Source organism: Dama dama, chromosome 1 (genome assembly GCF_033118175.1).
Source record: "Dama dama isolate Ldn47 chromosome 1, ASM3311817v1, whole genome shotgun sequence".
Taxonomy (NCBI): domain Eukaryota; kingdom Metazoa; phylum Chordata; class Mammalia; order Artiodactyla; family Cervidae; genus Dama; species Dama dama.
The window spans coordinates 82,534,145-82,556,179 of record NC_083681.1 but is presented as its reverse complement, the minus strand read 5'-3'; the positions used below and the strand labels follow the sequence as shown (position 1 = coordinate 82,556,179).

The window sequence follows — 22,035 nt, the reverse complement described above, 5'->3', positions numbered from 1 at the left end:
GACAACATGAAGAAATGATTGCCCTAGGCCAAAACATAAGAAGAAAAATGATAAAAGTAGAGATCCTCTCATACAGTAGAGATGATCACGGTGATGAAGGACAAGGCCCAGGGCTCATTTGGACTTGAGGTGCCTAATTTCCCACAGGACCCCGGGATAAAACGGTGCAGAATGAGCTGATGAACTTTCTGGTGATACACCTTGTCCTGAAGTTTTTCACCAAGACAGCTTGGCGTCAGAGTCACACCAGAGCACTTTTTAAGCCTACAGATGGCACTCATGAAAACCCCAGAAATGGAGACAGAGCTCTTCCCCGCTTCACCAACCACCCTCCCTCCCGGGTCTGTGAAAAGATAGCCACTAATATTTGTGGACATTTTTTTCAGTGTGGGTGAAAGCGTATATCACTTGGTCAGAAAGTCTCTGAAGAGGATGCCTGGGTCTTGAACAGACTGAAAGCTGAACGCAAGCATAGTATCGCCATTGATATCTGCATGTGGACGTTTGAGACCAGCTAGTGCCATCACTGCCGCCCCAGGACACAGAGACCTTATCAGAAACGTGGCCACGGGCATCTGAGACTGAAGCTGCTGACCTGACTGCTATTGCAGCCGCTGAATGTGAAGGAGGTGTCTCCAAGAATGGGCAGACCCTCGGGCATGCCCTTCTAGCTTCCACTCGGCGTGACTAGCTGCTGGACTTAATGACAGATCCCTCTGAGCCACCTTACAGCCAGGAGAGACGAGGAAGCCACTAGGAAATTCAGCTCCTGCGTTAAGAAAATTGACTCCAGCCCTGACACAGTAGCATCCGTGAAATTTCTGGCTAGAACAGCGACAGCGTGATGGAGCCGAGCACTAGCTTGCCTTATTTTGAGGCTTGGAAAGTCATCCCTAGACATGGTAACGCCAGTGGGACAAAGTGCTAAAGGGTTTTATCAGATTCAAAGTGTAGATAGAGAAGCAAAGAGGATTTTTACTGCTGACTGAAGATTCTAAGTTTTTTGAAAAGACCCTGATCCTGGGAAAGAGTGAGGGCAGTAGAAGGGGACGACAGAGGATGAGATGGTTGGATGGCATCACCGACTCGACAGACATGAGTTTGGGTGGACTCAGGTGTTGGTGATGGAAAGCGAGGCCTGGAGTGCTGCGGTCCATGGGGTCGCAAAGAGTCAGACACGACTTAGTGATCGAACTGAACTGAAGACTAAGAAACATTCCTCGCCCCATTTGGCAGGAAATAGCCAGAGTGGTCTTAAGCCTTTTCCCCACAAATTTGTGGAATGAACGTTGACAGTGGAAAAACCTACCAGGGAAGAACATTTGTATTCTATTACAAGTTAATCACTAAAGCAGTCCTACCTTTAAGCTTAAATTGTATCTCTGGGAATGAGAGATGGGGCATTATGTATAACTTGCATAATACCCTATTATCTCTGCCTCCCAGATAATGAGCTGCAAGCTAAAAGACTTTTGTTAAGCTCACAGGAAGCATCCTGACCAGACCCACCTGTGAATGACTGTAGGAAGGAGGAAATGAGCACATCCCATCCAGAGGCTGACCCAAACTTGGAAATGTTTGATTTTAATCCCTCCCCTTTAAGTCGAGAAGAAGCCTGAATTCTGCCTCAGCCAGGATGGTTCTTTGGGACGCAGGCCCACGGCCGTTTTGGCCTGCTGGCCTTCTGGACAGTCACTGCTCCTTGCCAGGACTGTTGTCTCTTGACTTCCTGGACTCCCGAGCTGCAAGCAGGCAAGACTGCACCAGTGACACGGCCGTCTCCGACCTTGTGTCCCTTCTGAAGGTCAGCCGCTGTTTGTGCCTCTGTTCCCTCAAGTGTCATGCCTGCTTCTCTGTGGCTTCCTGGAAGGTTATCTTTTTATCTGGGATTTTCAACAGTTTAATTATGATATGTCTGGGGGTGGTCCTCCTTCTGTTTATTCCGTTTGAGGTTTACCGAACTTATTCTAAATGTGGGGGTGGGGGCACTTTCTAGGCCCTTTAGTCTTTCCAAGGAAGTAATTTCTTATGGTTAAAAACAGAGCTCTGCTTCTCTACATGAGTTCTAACAGTGGCTATCTCTTGCTTTTGCGGCAGGTATTCATGAAAAGGGAGGGGATGCGGCAGGCAGGCGTTGCCGGTAGGGATCCTGCCTGCCTCCGGGATCTCAGAGTTCAGACTTGCTGAGCGCTGGAAGGACTGAAGGACCTCTGGGGTCAGAAAGCAGCTCAGACCTCTGGAAAAGCGAGCCTCAGGGGGCAATCTGCCAAGCGCAGGGCCCGGGGGAGGGACTCCCCACGCCCAGCCCCGGAAGAGCAGCCTGCTGCCCGGGTTCAGGCAGGACTCTCCGCTCGGCAGGTTGGGGCTCGCATTTACGCACACCTCCAGGACCACAGGAGCCAGAGGATACCTGTCTTCCTCTGCAGTGGCCTTCTGCCTGTTGTCCCTGGGGGATCTCTGCAGAGACTGAGTGGGAAGACAGTGTCACAGGTGAGAACCACGGAGGATCGCTGCTCTGAGACGTCGCAGCCCCTGGCTCCTCAGTGAAGCAAACGAAGCAAAATGCTCTGTTGGACGGGGGTGAGAATTCCTGAGCCCCTCAGTGCTGAGAGGTGTGCCGGGCAGAAAGGGAGTGGCTCCCTTCGAGAAATCTGCGTCAGGCATGCACTGTGTGCGGGGCAGTGTCCTGATTCTGTAAGACGTTCTCCCTGGGGAAGGGCAGGCTTCTGTTCTGAATTTACATAAATGTGGAGTGATTTGGGAGCTTCCAATAGATGAGGTGCCAGAAAAGTTAACAGCTTCTGGGAGAAGTATGTGGGTTTGGGTGATGTTTATGTAACAGTTTGTAGACATGCTAGGCAAACATGATCTTACTCAATTCCCTAGTAATGTTATATGGTAGTCAGACTTTTTTTTTCCGCCTTGGATAAGTGATGGCCAGGGAAATTCAGTGTCCTTTTCAAAGTTTCCAATAGATGAGGTAGGCTGTAGTCAACAGACTTCAATCCAGATGAGATTAATGTTAATGTAAAACCATAAAAAAGAAATGTAAAAAAAAAAGATAAAAAAAGTAAAAAAACAATATAATTTTAAAATCTCAGTTATAATGCTCGTATATAATTTGGTGTTTCCTTCTAAATTTTCATTGTCTGTGATTTATGTAATATGCACACAAAAAGGCCTCTAGGATTTTTGCAGTGTCATGTCCATCCTTTTCATGTTCATCTTTAAGACTCTCATGTGGCCACATATAACCTTCATGTTAAAATGGGTTTTAGGGTAGTAAAATAGTGATAGATCATGTTTACATGAATTATATTTATAGCAGGACACAGAGATTGTGTCCAGTACATCCCTGTGAGTTAATATTGTATTGCTTTCAACCTTTTTCAGAGTATTTTTCTTCATTTGAACAGTTTTCTTTGGATAAATTCCCAGTACTGGAATGGATTTGTCAAACGTCTCAAACTGTGCTTCACTGGACTTTGGCTGTTATCAAGGCTGGCAACCCCCTAAAATGAGTCTCCTCAGTTTTAGTCAGCTGCATTTATTGGACATTATATTTGTGTTCAATTTGTGTGTGTGTGTGTGTGTACATATATGCAAGTGCAGAAAGCTTTCCCAAATGTACTTGTCAGAACTTTAATATTCTATCCCCAGTGATCTGGCATCACATTCAGCTTATTTTATTCTCATGCAATCTTTTTGTGAAATGCTCCTCGCTGCTGTCTGAATGGGCTTCCCAGGTGGCACTAACGGTAAAGGGCCCGCCTGCCGATGCAGAGACATAAGAGACAGGAGCTCGATCCCCGGGTCAGGAAGATCCCCTGGGGGAGGGCCTGGCCACCCACTCCAGGATTCTTGCCTGGAGAATCCCAAGGACAGAGGGGCCTGGCGGGCTACAGTCCATAGGGTCGCAAGAGTCGGACACAGCCGAAGTAACTTAGCATGCAGGCGATGTCTGATTAATGTTTAGAAATGATACACTTCTACTGTCTTGATATTTTCCAAGATATGGCACAGGTACTTCTATTCTGGTCTGAGTCTTTTTTTCAAAGAAACATCTGGTAGGAATGCCCAAGCCCAGAATGTAGTTGGTCCTCTACTGACACCTGTTGAATGAAACAATGAGTCTTTTCCCTTGCTAAGCAGAGTGACTAAAGAGATGGCTATGTTTATGCAAGCATGTCACACATTGAATCAATAAACTTTGAGTTCCTACTGCGTACCTGAGGTGTTATTACATTATTAAGACATGTACAATTAACATTGTATAACATTGAGAACATAGAGTAAATTATTTAGGGCATTGCCCAGAGGACTGATGGTCTAGAAGGCAAACTGTAATTTGCTGTAACAAGTTTTGACTGAAATGTGTCCATAATCTTTGCGGAGTACAGAGAAGGGAGTGATCTGTTCTGTCTGGATTGAGGAACTAAAGGGAGTCCATAGAGAGAAAAGGGAAATTTGAGTAAGACTTTGAAATGGGAACAAAAGTTGGATTTTGAAGGTCTTCTGGAATTAGGGCCTAAACAAAATGAAGACAGGCCAGAGCTGTTAATTCAGATACTGAGTTAAAGAAATATTCTGTGGTCCTGTGTGGGAAAGCAGGACAACAGAGGGGACCAGCACACTTCACCTTATAGTAAAGAAAACATATATTTACAGGACTTAAGTGATTCCTACCAGCCTCAGTGACTGCCCACAGCAGCTACAATCAAGATACAAAGACCACTTCAAAAAATTAACCTAGAATGGATTAAAGGCTTAAATGTATTAGGACCTGAAATCATAAAACTCCTAGAAGAAAACATGGGGGGAAACCTTGAGCGTGGTCTTGGCAATGGTATTTTTAGATATGACAACAAAAGCTTAAGTATTGAAAGCAGAAAATAAACACGTGGGACTATATCAAACTAAAAAGTTTCTGCCCAGCAAAAGAATCGACAAAATGAACAATCTATGGAATGGGGAAAACATTTGCACACCACTAAGGGGTTACTATTCCCCTGTCCCAGGTGACAGACAGGCTGAAGGCAGACCCAGGGCAGAGAGAAGCACTTGCCAGCCCAGCTACAAACTTATATCTTCAGTTATTGTGCCACGTCCAACTTTGTGCAAACTGCCCGGCTCCTCTGTCCGTGGGGTTTTCCTGCAGAAATACTGGAGTGGGTTGCTATTTCCTCCTCCAAGGGATCTTCCTGACCCAGGGATTGAACCAACGTCTCCTGAGTCTCCTACATTGGTAGGCAGATTCTTTATCACGGAGCCACCTGGGCATCCCTGACGTCAGCTGCAGAATGCCCGCTGCTTTAATTCTACTCTCCGGGTTTTCCACTGGGAAAAACTGGAGGCGGGAGGAGAAGGGGGCAGGAGAGGATGAGATGGTGGGATGGCATCACCGACTCGATGGGCGTGAGTTTGAGCAAACTCGGGCGATAGTGAAGGACAGGGAAGCCTGGCGTGCTGCTGTCCATGGGTCACAGAGTCAGACACGACTGAGCAACTGAAGGACCACTACCAGATTTTCCAAAGGAATCTCTCCATGCTGTCTGCTTAGCCGCTCAGGCGTGTCCGACTCTGTGTGACCCCATGGATGGTAGCCCGCCAGGCACCTCTGTCTATGGGGATTCTCCAGGCAAGAATACCGGAGCGGGTTGCCATTCCTTCCTCCAGAGGATCTTCCCAACCCAGGGATCGACCCAGGTCTCCTGCGTTGCAGGTGGATTCTTTACCAGCTGAGCCACAAGGGCAGCCCAAGAATAGTGGAGTGGGTGGCCTCTCCCTTCTCCAGGGAATCTTCCCAGCCCAGGATCGAACTGACGTCTCCTGCATGGCAGGCAGATTCTTTATCAGCTGAGCTACCAGGGAATCTCTGTGGTCCACCCTAAGTGGAAACATACAGGGAAGGGAATTCTGGGAAATGTACTTCAGCCTAGCTGAGCTCATTTGTTGAATACAGTTAAGTTCTCAATAAATATTAACACTTAATGAGTGATTAAATAAGTGAATGACTGCATAGATGAATAAATCAATACTTAGGTTTCCAGGCTAGTCAGAAAAGTCTATTTCAATTATAATGAAACTATACCAAAATACCCTGAAATAAAAATCAAAGCCAGACTTTGGTAAGGAGAGACTTTATTTGAAAGGATTATTTCCAGAGGGGAAAGGAGTGCTGAAATAGGAAGAGGGTATTATTTCAACAGAAGAACTCTCAGACGGTAAGATCTACAACCATCTGAAAGGTGAGGCAGAAAAGGGATTTTTTATGGAAAGGAGTCAGCAAAGTTTCATGGAGGATCATTCTGAATGCCAGTGTTGGCTTGGGCTGAGAGTGGATCACAGTGCGGAGGACTGTGTGCAGGAGAGAAGACGATTAATGCTTCGTAAAGCCAATAACCTCTGCCAAGCCTTTAGAACACGTTGTTGCCATTGTTCCGTGGGGATAAGCCGTCCACCTAAGCGTGTCGGAAGGGAGAGCAAACAGCGTCAGAACGAATCCAGTTCTTACGCCCTTTCAGTGGGGTGTTTGCCTGTTTGTTTGAGGTTTTTTTACGTTGACTTGTATGAGCTGTTGAAGATGGGGAGTCTGAAGGATTAGTACCTGGCCTTGTCACAGATAACGTGAGGGTCATGGTGAGGCTTAAGCCCAATGGGAGAAGGGCAGGTCCTTGCAGGAAGACACTCAGAAACATGAAGGGAGTGGAGGGGGTTTTGTTTTGTTTTTTAACCGTTGCTGTTTCCCAGGAGACAGGGCTGTGGGCGTCCTTGTGTGTCTTCCAGCACTTCTCATTCCTTGCTTGCTGATCCTCTCTTTAGATTAAGGGACCTGCCAAGATGCTCCAGTTACAAGGCCCCCACCTGCTGAAGATGTTAGAGAAGTCCTTGAGGATGAGTCTGCCTGAGTCATTAAAGGTGAGAGTGGAACGTTCTTAAGGGGAAAAGGACCAGGAGCAGCTTAAGGAGAGGCAGGAAAGGGAACGAGGAATCCCTGAGCGCCTACTCCGTGCGAGCTCGCTCATCCGGCTGCTCTTTAGTTCAGCTCACCTGTCTGCCAGGAAGCTGTGTTGTGTCTGCAGAACCAAGGAGGAAGGGGGGGCTCAGGTAGACGACCTGACCAGGCTCATCATGCCAGCAGTGAGTGGCGACGCTGTGGCTGGAGCCCATCATCATCTTTGCTGTGTGATGACGCCAAAGCTTCCCTCGCGCCCCTTCAACTCATGTTATGTAACCCTGGAAGGCTCTTTTTCCCCAGAATTGGCAAAGCCAATGTTTATTCTTATCAAACAATCAAGTGCCTGATGAAAAGCTATTGATTATTGCTGGAGCCAGCTGGCAAACGAACTGGTCGAGAACGCAATTACCAGAGTACCTAGGAAATAAGACTCAGAAAGATGGGGTTGAGAGGGTGGGAGTCAGCTCGCGTCTGACTCCGACAACTTTATTGAAGAATACCACGCCTATATACATGCCAACAGGAGTTACTAAGAATAGATCGAGGGTTTGCGTATGTGCAGAGCTACAGATGTTTTAAATTCCTGCACTTAAGATCAGGAAAGCATTACCCTAGCGCCCAACATGATTAAGATCAATAGAACATTGACTAGATAGAAAACAGGCTTCATCAATAGAACATTAACTAGATAGAAAACAGGCTTCATCAATAGAACATTAACTAGATAGAAAACAGGCTTCATCAATAGAACATTAACTAGATAGAAAACAGGCTTCAAGCATGACGAGTTTATCAGCACCAGGAAAACAGGTGAAAGGTCACCGGGGTGTTTTTTCCCTGAAGGAGACAAATGCCAGTCTATACTTTAACAAGAAGGGGAGGCAGGACAAAGAGAGACCCTTTGTTCTCTCTTAGGGCCGTAAGGGGCCTGTACGTTCAGGCCGGCTCCCTGCAGATTATGGTTCTTCTTTGTAATTAATAATCGGTCAAATTCTGTTTTTGTCAACCCCCAAGGATTAGGTTTAACTTCAAATGAGACAGAAATTATGTTTAAGGAATGATCTATGCATCACAGACACCTAGATCATCACATGTGCCATAGAGAAGCGGAGTGTTTTTTTTTTTGCAATAATATATATTACAAAGGGAGGAGGCCTTTACTAGAGATAAGGAGTGCCCCTGCATTATGATGAGGGAATCAATGCACCAAGAAGATACAAGAAAGCCTGAAATGTATACACCCAGCAACAGAGGCTCACAGTACATGAGACCAAAACTGATAAAACTGAAAGAAGAAATAGGGAAGCACACAGGGATAAAGAGTCCAACACTTCTCCCGCAGTAATCTGTAGAATAGGCAGATAACCTATAAATACATATATGAACTTACTGTGTCTGAAATGAACCAACTTGAATAAATCGACATTTATAGAATCCTTCCCACAGCCATGGCAGGGAACATAATATTTTCAAGTGCATATAGAATGTTTAGCAAAATAGACCATATTTTTAAAATTTTTAGAAGAATTGAAATATAGCAAGTATTTTCTTGAACAATATAGACTTAAACTCAAAAAAAAAAAACAAAACAAAACCCCAAAACCCTGAAAGGTATCTGGAAAATACCTGAATTTCTAAAAGTATAAAACACACTTCTAAATAAGTCATGCTTTAAATTGCAAGGAAAATTAGAAAGCATTTTAGTTGAATGAAAATAAAAATACAATGTATGAAAAGATTTGGGATGCAACTAAAGCAGTTGATAACAGAGAAGCAGATAGCATTAAGTGCTTAAACTAAAAAGGATAACAGTCTAGGGGCTTCTCTGGCAGTCCAGTGGTTAAGACTTGGCACTTCCAGTGAAAACAATTTTCAATACGATGAACTTTTTGAAGTCCATTAATTTCACATTGTATATTCTGTGAAAAGCATGACTCACCAAAGGTCACTGAAGAAGAAATATGCAACCTAAATTGCCCTGTATCTATTGGAGAAATTGATTTTGTAGTTTGAAACCTTCCAACAAAGAAAATTCCATGCTCAGATATTGTCAGTGGCAATTTCTACCTCACACATAAGGAAGAAATAATATCACTTCCACAAAAACCCTTGCAGAATGGAGCAGAGGAGAAAACACTTCCCAAATCATTCTATGAGTCCAGAATTAACCTGATACCAAAAAGAAAACTACAGAACAATATTCTTTGTGGACAGAGATATCCATTAACAAAATAATATCAAGACAAATCCGTCAACATATCAAAAGGATAAAACATCACAACCAAGGTAAGTTCATCTTGGAAAGGCAAGGCAGATTCAGCATTCAGAAGTCAATCAGTGCAATTCACTGTTATCAACAGACTGAAGAAAAGCCGTAGATCTTCTCTCAATAGATGCAGAAAAATGTTTGACAGAATGTAATATTTCTGATAAAAATAAAACTATCAGCAGACTAGAAATAGGAGGGAATTTCTTCAACCTGATAAAAAGTGTACTGGAATAATCTATACCTAAGATTATACTAAATAGTGAAAGACTTAATGTTCCTCCTACGGTCAGTAGCAAGGCAAAGATATTCATTCCCACCACTCCTGGTGGGAATGGTACTAGATATCCTAACCAACACAATAAGATAAGAAAAAGAAATAAGAAAAATATATATTGGAAAAAAATAAAATAGTGCTTATTCACAGATGGTATAATTGTCTAATGAGAAAAACCTTAAGGAATCTACCAAAAGGAAACACAGATTCCCAAAGCTCCTAGATGTATAACTAAGTTTAGCAAAGGCTTTAGGGTGAATATACGAAATACAAAAATTGTTTTTCTGTGTACTAGCAATGGACAATTTGAATTAAAAACCAATACAATTTATACGATACACAAAAACAATAGACAACAACAACAAAAGCCTTAAGTATAAACTCTGTTAGCATACAGGGCTTGTCTCTAAAATAAATGCTTTTTCTTTTATTGATGAATCACAGCTTCAGACTTCTCAGAGCAGCATGAATATGACGTATAATTTAGTAGAGTTGATTATACTGATCATGCTGATGGGAAACACGGAAGGAATAGCATCATACTACATCCTTTTTTGGCCAGGGTGGGTGAGGTTGGGGGTGGGGGCTTCCGCTGTGACTCAGCTGGTAGAGAATCCGCCTGCAATGCGGGAGACCTGGGTTCAGTCCCTGGGTTGGGAAGATGCCCTGGAGGAGGGAACAGCCACCAACTCCGGTATCCTGGCCTGGAGAATCCCATGGACTCTATAGTCCAAGAGTCACAAAGAGTCGGACACGACGTTTTCCCTGGTGCCCCGACATGTTGGTCAGGGTCTTGTGTAGACTGAGCCACAGGTGCCTGGTGTAGCCCAGGGCACACCACACCGAGGTGGAGGGCGGGGAGCTGTTGAGAGGACCACAGTCAGAGTCAGGCGGCTTTGATCCCACAGACTCATTGTTTTCTGCGTAACACTGCACGAACCTCAATGGTCTTGCGTGTACAATGAGTAAAACGAGGAAGTAAATACTCTTGGTAGACAGTCCTCAGCCTTAAACGGGGTTGTGTGTGTGTTAGTGACCCAGTCCTGTCTGACTCTTTGAGACCGTGTGGACTGTAGCCTGCCAGTCTCCGCTGTCCATGGGATTCTGCAGGCGAGAATAACGGAGTGGGTTGCCATTTCCTTCTCCAAGGAATCTTCCCAACCCAGGGATCAAACCCAGGTCTCCCACATTGCAGGCAGATGTTTCACCATCTGAAAGACCAGGGAAGTCCTAAGCAGGGCTATCATTACCTTGCAGAGATGTTTGGAGGATTAAATAAGATATGATAAAGTTAATAGCCAATACTTCTTGAACACTTACTGAATATCAGGAATTACACCACGTATTCAACATAACCTCAGAAGTATTTTCTCAGGAGGAGGAGGGGGAGGCACTAAATCAGTTAGGTGCCTGAGTTATTTCTATCTTAAGTGCCTACTTTGAAAAATTTTCCAAGTTAGATTGTTTTCTTTTATGCTCTGTGTCTGGGGCTTGAATTGTTATTTACTTCGTGTGTTAAGAGGATCCCAACTTTTTGGAGATAATTCTTGGCACTACTAGTCTTAGCCCAACTCTACTGTAAGGCAAAATAACTCAATATGAGATCCTCAGTTTTAATAAGGTTCTTTTCCTCTCTACGCACCTGGTTCTTTGATGACATAGCTTTTTTCCCACAAGCAGAATTCCAGGATATTTGTAAAATTTATTCTTGTTACAAATGTATGACCTAAAACTCATTGACTACTTGCTAATAAGTCTCAGATGAGAGAAAAATTTGTGTATTGCAGCCTGAAGGACTGCCCATCTATTTCCCAAGCAGAGGAAACCAAGTAGATTCACCTCACATGTTAATTTCAACTCCTTCACTATGTAGTGGCTACCTGAGTCACTATGTTCTGGTTAAATGACACTATCATGCGCACAGAAATGTGTATATAAATGCCACTGGTTCCAAACGTCACGTTGAAAAACATGTATTTTGTTTTCCTTAAAACTGCATTTAATTTCTATGTTGTGCATCTGCTGATGGCAGAAACTTAATTTATAAAAACTCAGTTAAGTCAAAGTTTGAAAATCAAAGTCAGAGTTTGCCTCCTCCTCTCTCCCCTTAGTCTGACATTGACATTTCATGGCAAGAGTACGGAAGCACAGGGTGAGAGTTGGTCCTTTGTCATTCAAATAGTCACCTTTCCTTTGGGCACTGGTCTTTGGCATTCTTCCGTACCATCTGCTAAGGCATCTTGTTTCAATGCATCTAGGTCCTACGGTCCACCCTTGTATGGATTGCTGTTTTTCCTCTCCCCAACCACGTGGCTCATTCCAGTTTGGACAATCTCTTTCTCAGCCTCTTCAATGTTTTGAGGGCACCAATGTTTGAACAAGTGGTTGCAAAGATTTAAAAAATTGCCCAATAAGCAATGCCCTTGGACCTTGGCCACCAAAGCTTGTGTTGTTAACACAATGCTCTGTCTCTACTTTTTACATAGATGGGAATTCATTGAACCTTTATAGAGGGTAATTCGGAGGTGCGTGCAAGTAAAATAAAATATTTAAACAACAGTTGATGTTTGACCCAGAAATATCCCTTGTAGAATTTGAAATATCAGACATATTTACCAAGATTTATGCAAAAGCAATGTTCATTGAAAAATAAACTGTTGAAAATTAGAAAACACTGAAATGACCAGCAATAAGGCAGAGTAAACTTGAAGTAGTCCTTCCATATAATGGATATTACACAACCATTAAAAATGATTATATAGATTTGTGTTTATTGATGCAGAAACATTCTCATGGTATAGTGTGTATGTGTATGTGGCGGTGAGGGGAACAGATGTTAAATTAATATGCATTAGGTAATTAATTTCATGTTTAAAAACTGTGTGTATGTATTAGTCACTCAGTCGTGTCCGACTCTTTGTGACCTCATGGACTGTAGCCCACCAGGCTTCTCTATCCACGGAATTTTCTGGGCAAGAATACTGGAGTGGGTCGCCATTCCCTTCTCCAGGGGATCGTCCTGACCCAGGGATCAAACCCGGGTCTCTTGCATTGCAGGTAGTTTCTTTACTGACTGAGTCATCAGGGAACCCTGAAAACTATGTGTGTGTGTAAATAAATGGAATAAAATGGAAAGATATGACACTAAATTCTACAAGGAGTTAACAGATGATTTTAACTTATTCATTTTATATATCTGGATTTTAAAATATAATAATAAAATATTTGATCTTCCCTGGCGGCTCAGACAGTAAAGAATACGCCTTCAAGGCAGGAGACCTGGGTTCGATTCCTGGGTGGGGAAGATCCCCCAGAGAAGGAAATGGCAACCCACTCCAGTATTCTTGCCTGGAGAACTCCACAGACAGAGGAGCCTGGTGGGCTACAGTCCATGAGGTCAAAAACAGTTGGACATGGCTGAGCAACTAACACACACACACACAACATAATATTCTCATTGTTTGACCCAAAGTCTATTTCCATTTGGAATAATAAGGTAGAACCTGAAGACCCTGAAGACCAAAATAAAGGCCCTTTTGGGTACTAAACCTGATTTCATAGAAATGAACCTTGTCCTGACCAAACAAGGTGCTTCACCACCCCTTCCTGATAAGCTGACCCTCTCACTTTCTCGGGACACTGCAGGTTTATGGGACCGTCTTCCACATGAACCAGGGAAACCCATTTGGTCTAAAGGCCCTGGTGGACAAGTGGCCAGATTTTAAGACAGTGGTTATCCGCCCTCAGGAGCAGGTAAGGGGCCAGGGGTGGAATGAATGTGCATCTGTGTTTGTATGGGCTATGTGCCTGGCAATGTCGTAGACCCTGAGGATACAGAAACGAACAGGTCCCTGTGCTCAAGAACTTAGAGTCTGGGGGGAAACAGACAAGCAAAACAAATACAACAAGGTGTGAAAATATACTGTAAATATTTGAGATACAGGAGTAGCACTGGCCAAGAGATAATTAGATGATTGATGTCAGGACACAGGGCAAGGACCAGAGAACTTTCATGGAAGACATTTTGCCAAAAGTGAATTTTGAAGAATAATAGGTTTTTGACAGGTTGACAAGAACAGAGGCTGTGTTCTAAGCTGAGAAAGGAACATCCCAACATGTGTGAAGGTAAATATAATAACGTTGTGTGAGAAGCCGCTTCAGTCAAGTCATGTCCAACTCTTTGTGACCCCACGGACTGCAGCCCACCAGGCTCCTCTGGCCATGGGATTCTCCAGGCAAGAACACTGGAGTGGGTTGCCATTTCCTTCTCCGATGATAATGTTAAGGAAATAAAAAGAACAAATTATGATGCTTGTATTTGGGAATATATTTTCAGTACTAGACTTTTAAAAATCACTAAAACTAAGTTGCTAATCTGTTTCAAATATAAATATGTTATAAGCATATTGAAAATAAAGTATAAAAATTCCCACATGCAAAAATATGTAACCGTATAGTATCATTTGATGAATTATTTGGAAGTAAAATTTAAATGTGTAGTGATTTTTTTTTAAAGTACCAAATTAAACAGAATACATAAGTAAAGATACTTTAATTATTGAAATCTAAAAAGAATAGCATTCACTTTTTTATGCAATCTTTAGAAAACAAATTGCTGGTGCTATGAATGGGGAGAGCATTTCTGGTCAACAATTTCCAGCTATTCTGCCCTTGTTGGGTAGATTTCTCTGGTTTCTTCTCTCAGCTTCAAAATAGTCTCATTTTTTATTTGTTAATTTTGAGACAATCTTTTTGAGCAAATTTTGTGTTTCAGCTTTGTTGGAAATATGAATTATTTTTTAAACAGTGCATTGCAGTTTACATTTTAAAGGCATCCTGGGTCTTCATTCTGTACAGCTTTATGACATGTGAGAATTCTAATGCAAGGTTACCTGTGTCTATTTCAATATGGTCCTCATAATGCATTTGTTCCAAGGCTTTGAAACAGAGTAACTTTTACTCTTGCAACAGAAGCATGTCTTTAACAAAAATTCATTCTTTCTCCTGAGGATTGTAGAATCACTGAAGAATGCACTCTAAACTGGTAAGTGTTTGGTTGATTTGAAATTGTCATGCAACATAAAAATACCTTCATCAAGTTTCCCTTACTTGTAAGTGGAAGCATTCATTAAATCCCTGACTTAGCTGTATGGTGAAAATGATTCAGGAATGATGATAGCACACCAAGAAGAATAACGATATTTAGTTTGTAAAATAGCACTGTATAATGAAATACCAAACAAGTATTCCAATCACTGGATGTGAACAATTTGATTTATTTATATTACCCAAACAGGAGATGGCAGATGACTTTGATCACTACACCAACACCTACCAAATCTTTTCTAAGGATCTCAAGAACTGTCAGGAGTCCCTTACCACATCAGATGTCATCAACTGGAAACAACATTTGCAGATCCAAAGTATGTAAGGGATCTGGGATCTGTCCACTGCAAGGACTGCTCATAGCTATACCTGGAGCATCACTTTATCCTGAGTACAATCCCCTACGATCAGTATTTCCTACTAGACCCCAGACACTCAGCTTGATGGTCACTCCCTGTGTCGGCTAACACCATCTCTTCAGTGGAGTTGAATTCAAGGGGATCCTCCCAACCCAGGGATCAAACCTGAGGCTCTTGTGTCTCCTGCATTGGCAGGTGGACTCTTTGCCACTGAGCCACAATTGGAATGATAAGTTCTTGTGCCATAGAACACGTCCCCAGTCACAGGAACATCTCTCACTGTTGGAATCAGACTCCCTTGGGTGACATCCCTGTTCTGCCTATTGCTTGCTTTGTGATCTTGAGCAAGTAGTGTAACGTATCTATTATTCAGTTCCCTCACATAAAAAAAATGAAGATAATAGAAGTACCTAAAATTGTGGCTGGGCTTCCCAGGGGGCACAGTGGTAAAGAATCCGCCTGCCCATGCAGGGGATGTGGGTTCGATCCCTGGGTTGGGGAGAGCCCCTGGAGGAGGAAATGGCAACCCACTCCAGTATTCTTGCCTGGAGAATCCCATGGACAGAGGAGGCTGGCAGGCTGTGGTCCGTGTGGTTGCAAAGAGTTGGACATGACTGAGCATGCGTGCAATACATATGGGTAATGTAAGGATTAGATGCGGTATTAGACCAATACCAGGGCATGTCATCCGTACACAAGCAAGGCTGGCTACTACTTTTTTAAAATTTATTTTGCTGTGCTGGGTCTTTGCTGCTGTGGGCCTTCTCTTGCTGCAGTAAGTAGGGGCTGCTCTCCGTTGCACTGTGCATGCTTCTCATTGCCGTGGCTCCTCTTGTTGTGGGCCACAAGCTCTAAGAGAGCGGGCTTTGTTGCTCTGAGGCACATGGGATCTGCCCGGATCAGGGATCGAACCCATGTCCTCTGCAGTGGCAGGCGAATTCTTAACCACTGGACGACCAAGGAAGCCCAAGTTTGGCTATGATTTTTTAAATACCACGTGTCCTTGATTCCATAGTATTTCTAGTCTTATCTCTGTATTGGATAAGAGCAAACAGCTTTAGGCAGTGATGTGGCCACGGTCACACGGTCACTTGCAACACCAGAAGCAAAGTTGCTGACTTTAAATCCTCGACGTGTCTGTTGGGAAGCTTCCTGAAGCGTCTGCAAGGGCAGTTACTCCTCTCCTAACTTTACCCCTCTCTAGGTTCGCAGTCCAGCCTGAATGAGGTGATACAGAATCTTGCAGCCGCTAAATTTGTTAAGGTCGAGCACACACAGTGCATTCTCTACGTGATGCCTGAGACAGCGAGGAAACTGCTTCCTTCCCTGCCAGAGACAAAGAACTTACCTGTTGGATACGGTGCACCCAAAGCCATGTGAGTTTGAAAAAAGATGCTCTTTCACTGTTGCAGTAGCCTCCCAAGCTCTATCCCTACATTCACTCTTGGCTCCCCGCAATCCATTTCCAGAGCGATGCTTTCAGCGTGTAATGTGGATTACGTCCATTCACCTGCTGGAAAGCCACTGAGGTGGCTCAGCTTGCTGTTCTTGTTCAGTCCCTAAGTCGTGTCTGACTTCTCGACACTCCACAGACTACAGCACACCAGGCTTCCCTGCCCTTCACCATCTCCAGGAGTTTGCTCAAACTCATGTCCATTGAGTTGGTGATGCTATCCAACCATTTCACCTTCTGTCGTCCCCTTCTCCTCCTGCCCTCAATCTTTCCCAGCATCAGAGTCTTTTCAAATGAGTCAGTTCTTTGCATCGGGTGGCCAAAGTATTGGAGTTTCAGCTTCAGCATCAGTCCTTCCAATGAACACCAGGACTGATCTCTTTTAGGATGGACTGGTTGGATCTCCTTGCAGTCCTAGGGACTCTCAAGAGTCTTTTCCAACATCACAGTTCAAAAGCATCAATTCTTTGGCACTCAGCTTTCATTATAGTCCAACTCTCACATCCATACATGACCACTGGAAAAACCATAGACTTGACTAGATGGACCTTTGTGAGGAAAGTGGTATCTCTGTTTTTTAATATACTGTTTGGGTTTGTCATAGCTTTTCCTCCAATGAGAAAGAATTTTTTTTTTTTTTTTTTTTTTTTTGGTGACTGCAGTTACCATCTATAGTGATTTTGGAGCCCAAGAAAATAAAATCAAAGTCAAAGTCCTTTATGGACTTCCAAGGTCCAAAAGACCTGGAACGCATCACCTCCTGGACTTTATCCTGTCGCTCTTGCTTACTCCTACCAGCAGCTCTGACCCTTTTTATGCAACTTGATCTCACACACCCACACATGGCTTTGGGCCATTGCATTTGCCCTTTGTCTTCCCACAATGTCCTTCCCTCTGATCCTCATATACTTGTCTCTTTAATGTCATTCATACTCTCAAATGCTGTTTCTTCAGAGATGCCCAGTCGTGTGGCCCTCTGTGTGTTAAAATGACTGGAAAAGCTTCACTTGCAGTATCATACATTACTTCCCATGGAGTTCTCCAGGCAAGAATACTGGAGTGGGCTGCCGTGTCCTTCTCCAGTGGATCCTGTTTTCTCAGAACGCTTCACTATGACCTGTCCGTTTTGGCTGGCTCTGCACAGCATGGCTCATAGGTTCATTGGGTTACATAAGCCCCTTCGCCACAACAAGGCTGTGATTCATGACGGGGTGTGGGGGCGGCAGAGGATGAGATGGTTAGACAGCATCGCTGACTTAATGGGCATGAATTTGAGCGATATCCAGGAGACAGTGGAGGACGGAGGAGCCTGGGGTGCTCCAGTCCATGGAGGCACTAAGGCATGTACGTGACTTAGCGACTGGGCAGCAATCCCGTTACACCTGGACACACCTCCACATCCACAGTCTCACTGGATTCTGCTGTCACCCCGGAGGTAGACGAGATAGGAGATCTTATCCTTATTTTCCTGACAGAAACAGGCTCGGATGATGACATAGCTTGTTCGGGTCACATGGATAGTTAAGGGAGTGATGGGATGAGTACAGATCCCTTAGTTCCCCATCAGGAGACCCCTCCCAAACCCCTTTACAGCTTGAAGACGCTTCAGGTTCAGTGTTCTGTGCCTCGGGGGCTGTCTGCACTCCACACCACTTCCCCTCTCTGGACTCCCGCTCCCACAGTGGCCAGGGCCCTCTGACACCAGCGGTCTATGATTCCATGGCTCCTAAGCTCCGGTTTTACCCGGGTGCTAGCATGTGCTTTCGGGCACTTGTCTGTTTTCCATTTGCCTATTTTCCTTATCGCTAAAATGGGGTGTTATCAATTCCCTCTTTAAATGCTGAGTCACTGCTTTGCCGACAGCAACCATACTTAACTTTTAGGTACTTCTTACTGCAGGTAGGCACAAGTCCTGGGTTCTTATGGTGTAATTGCTCTTATATCAGTTTTTGAGGAAGGTACAATTAATAGGCTCACTTTATAAAGGAAGGAGGCAGAGAGACATTATGTTGCAGGGTTAAAGTCACACGCTTTTGAATTATGAATCTGGGCAGCCTCGCTGCAGAATCTGTGCCTTTGCCTGCACTCTCAAATGCATCATCTGAAGACAATTTGGGGGCAAAAGAATATATAATACTTCACCGTATGTGTGACTTATGAGGGTTTTTTTTTTTTCCTCTTCTCAATAGTAACGAGGAGATGTTTAAGCTCTCATCCATGGATCCTACACATGCCGCTTTGGTGAATAAATTCTGGCATTTTGGTGGCAATAAGAGGAGCCAGAGATTCATCGAGCGCTGTATCCGGACCTTCCCCACCTTCTGCCTGCTGGGGCCCGAGGGGACCCCTGCGTCCTGGTCCCTGATGGACCAGGCGGGAGAGATCCGGATGGGGGCCACCCTGCCCAAGTACCGGGGCCACGGGCTCATCTCCCACATGCTGAATGTCCACACCCGGGCTCTGGACCAGCTCGGCTTCCCTGTGTATAACCACACACACAAAGCCAACAAAATCATACAGAGAATCAGTGACAACCTGCATCACATCGCCATCCCCCGTGGTTGGAACCAGTGGAACTGCGTGCCCCTGTGAAGCGGGCCCCCACCCGAGACAGCGCTGGGTGGGCTGGACACGTGGCCAGAGAGGCAGAGGGCTGCGTGGGAAGGAAGACAGACTCATCATCAGCGGGGAGGCAGCGTGGGCTGTTTGGGGCTGGGCAAGCGGTGAGCGACCCGCAGAACCCCAGAGCCCCTGCTCACTGCTCACCCGCGGACTTCCCTTCGGTTCCCGCAGATCTTCCTGTTTCCCCCACATTCCAACCCTGGCAACCTCCACTCTACTCTGTGCTTCTATGCATTCAACTTTTTTTCTTTTTAAGACCCCATGTAGTAAGCGGGAGGCGACCTGTGTATAATTATGGCTGATTTGTGCTATTGTATGGCAGAAGCCAACACAACGTTGTAAGGCAATTTTCCTCCAATTAAGAAATAAATTTTAAAAATAAAGTTAATGCTTTGAAGAAACGTTAACAAATGTCTAAGTGATGTCATCTGGCAGTATTCCTGTTCCTGTCTGGCTTATTTTACAGGCTCGTAAGTCTCTTGTAACACATGTGGCTAGTAGGAAAGCACCCACAATCAATACAGGATGAATGCAGCTCCCTATTCTAGCGGTGCCCTATTGCTTCCAGCACTGTCGTATTTATCTCTGTTTAGGGTCTATACGGGGCTTCCCGGGTGGCTCAGTGGTAAAAAACCCGCCTGCCAATCCTTGGTTCGGGAAGATCCCCTGGAGAGAAAAGGGCAACCCACTCCAGGATTCTTGCCTGGAGAATTCCATGGACAGAGGAGCCTGGCGGGCTATAACCCATAGGGTCGCAAAGAGCCAGACATGACTGAGTGACTATGCACAGCACAGCACAAAACTTTAAAACAACAAACACATCTCTAGTGAATTAGTGTAACACAGATATGATTATTGGAGAAGAAAGATACTGGGGATATATCAGTGGTAGAAAAAAAAAAAAATTCTCCAGGCTGATACATCGAGGAAGAAGTACTTCCTCATTTCAGGAAGATGAACTGAAACTCTGCTGATCTACGACAGGATTTCTTTATCACATCTGTGATCATCATGGCATCATTGGAATTTTCTGAGTACCGAAGACATAAAACAGCGCAGATTCCAGTAACAAATTACATTAACTGCTTATTTTGAAGGATATTTTCACTGAATGTAGAATTGTTTCAGTGTTTCTCCTGAAGCCTTTTTTATGTTGTCAATCCAGTGCTTTCTTTTATAGTGAAAAGAAGCCAACTGCAATCCTTGTTGTTCCCTCAATGAAATATGTCTTTTGTGTCTCTGACTGCTTTGTCCCCCTACTTTTAAATTTTATGTATTTATTTTACTGTGGTTGAAAAATAATATGAGATCTTAACAAATATTTCAGTGCATGGGGCAGCATTGTTATCTGTGAACACAGTATTGTAGAGCAGACCTCTAGAACTTTTTCGTCTTACACAGTGGATGCTCTATACTCAGTGATAAGCAGCTCATCCTGTTTCCCTCTGCTCTTAACTACCACTCCACTTCTTGTTTCTATGAGCAGCATGACTTGAGATCCCTGATATAAGTGGAGGCATGCACTATTTGTCCTGCTGTGACTAGCTTACTTCACTCAGCAGAAAGTCCTCAAGTTTCATCCACATTGTCATATATTGCTGCATTTCCTCCTTCTTTAAGGCTGAGTCGTATTCCATTGTAGGTATATGCCACATTGTCTTTATGCATCGTCCTGACATTTAGGTTGCTTCTGTGTCTTGGCTATTGTGAATAATGTTGTAACGAGCATGGGAGCAAAGACAGCCATTCCAGATCTTGGGTCCAGCTCTTTCGTCTGTAGACTCAGAAGCAGGACTGCTGGCTCGTGTGATAGCTCTAGTTTTACGTTTCTGAGAAACTGCTGTATTGCTTTTCATGGCGTCTGCTCTATTTTGCCTTCCTGCCAACAGCGCACAAGTGGTTGGATCTCTACGTCCTTGGGAACACTTCTTAGTGTTTGCTTCTGAGCAAAGCTGGAATTTGGGGTTTGGGGTGCCTGCTTGGCGTTAAACTGTGGGGCGGCCCAGTGCATTAGCAGGAGTGGTGTGGTGGGCCAGTGAATGTGCACTGGCTCCAGCCAGCGCCTCGTTCTCAGCGGCTCCAAACATGGGGCTCTTTCCTCTCCATACTCAGACTCAGGCAAGCTGCAAAGAGAAGTCCCTCCGACTGCTGCTGAGAAGTCGGACCCCTGGCTCTGTGGTCCGGCCGTCTCCTCTCCCCAGGACAGGCGGGGAGCCGGGTCTTCCCCCAGCCCGGGGTGCTGGGCCGCCCGGTGGGGAGGCGATGGTGAGCAGGTGCCGCGTGTCCCTCTGTTGGCCTCAGCGTGCTGGGCGCAGGACCATGTCGACTGCTCTCTGCGTTCCTCACAGGGGAATCGGGCTGTTTCTTAGCTTCGAGTTGGTGTGTCTATGGTTGGGAGAGTATTTTATAAATAAGTGCATTTGTATTGTATCACCTTTATTAGATTCCACGTATAAGCAATATCATATTGTGCTTGTCTTTCTCTGGCTGGCTGACTTCACTTACTGTGATAATCTGTAGGTCCATCCATGGTGCTGCAAATGGTATTATTCCATTCCTCTTATGGCTGAGTAGTACTCCATATATATGTATTCCACATTATATGTACGTGTGTGTGTATATATACATATATACTCCACATTATATGCATGCATGTATGTGTGTATATATATACTCCACATAATATGTATGTATGTGTATATATATGCACTCCACATTATATGTATGTATGTATGTGTGTGTATATATATACTCCACATTATATGCATGTATGTATATGTGTGTATGTAAATACTCCACATTATATGTATGTATGTGTATGTGTGTGTATATGTATATACTCCACATTATATGTATGTGTGTGTGTATATATACATATATACTCCACATAATATGTATGTATGTGTATATATATGCACTCCACATTATATGTATGTATGTATGTGTGTATATATATATATACTCCAGATTATATGTATGTATGTGTGTATATAT

The 22,035-nt window shown here is 44.1% G+C and overlaps 1 protein-coding gene across 3 annotated transcripts; it reads left to right on the top strand.

Moving 5' to 3' along the window:
* Window positions 1-1,728: 1,728 nt before the first annotated feature.
* LOC133056718 (glycine N-phenylacetyltransferase) lies at window positions 1,729-19,452 on the top strand. Of its 3 annotated transcripts, XM_061142383.1 has the most exons (7): window positions 1,729-1,804; window positions 2,098-2,490; window positions 6,823-6,918; window positions 13,147-13,254; window positions 14,798-14,924; window positions 16,171-16,342; window positions 18,609-19,452. In XM_061142383.1, exons 3-7 carry the CDS (start codon window positions 6,841-6,843, stop codon window positions 19,009-19,011), a joined length of 888 nt encoding a protein of 295 aa, XP_060998366.1. In that variant the 5' UTR covers window positions 1,729-1,804; window positions 2,098-2,490; window positions 6,823-6,840; the 3' UTR covers window positions 19,012-19,452. The 3 variants fall into 3 exon arrangements, with proteins under 3 accessions (XP_060998366.1, XP_060998373.1, XP_060998382.1); XM_061142390.1 differs by lacking the exon at window positions 13,147-13,254; XM_061142399.1 differs by lacking the exon at window positions 18,609-19,452 and having other exon boundaries at window positions 16,171-16,346.
* The last annotated feature ends 2,583 nt before the right edge of the window (window positions 19,453-22,035 follow it).

Excerpts from the sequence above, each read along its gene's own strand:
- LOC133056718 (XM_061142383.1), top strand. The coding sequence starts at position 6,841 with ATGCTCCAGTTACAAGGCCCCCACCTGCTGAAGATGTTAGAGAAGTCC. Across the intron at positions 6,919-13,146 it reads GTCTGCCTGAGTCATTAAAG|GTTTATGGGACCGTCTTCCA; the intron begins GTGAGAGTGGAA and ends GGGACACTGCAG. Across the intron at positions 16,343-18,608 it reads TACGGTGCACCCAAAGCCAT|TAACGAGGAGATGTTTAAGC; the intron begins GTGAGTTTGAAA and ends TCTTCTCAATAG.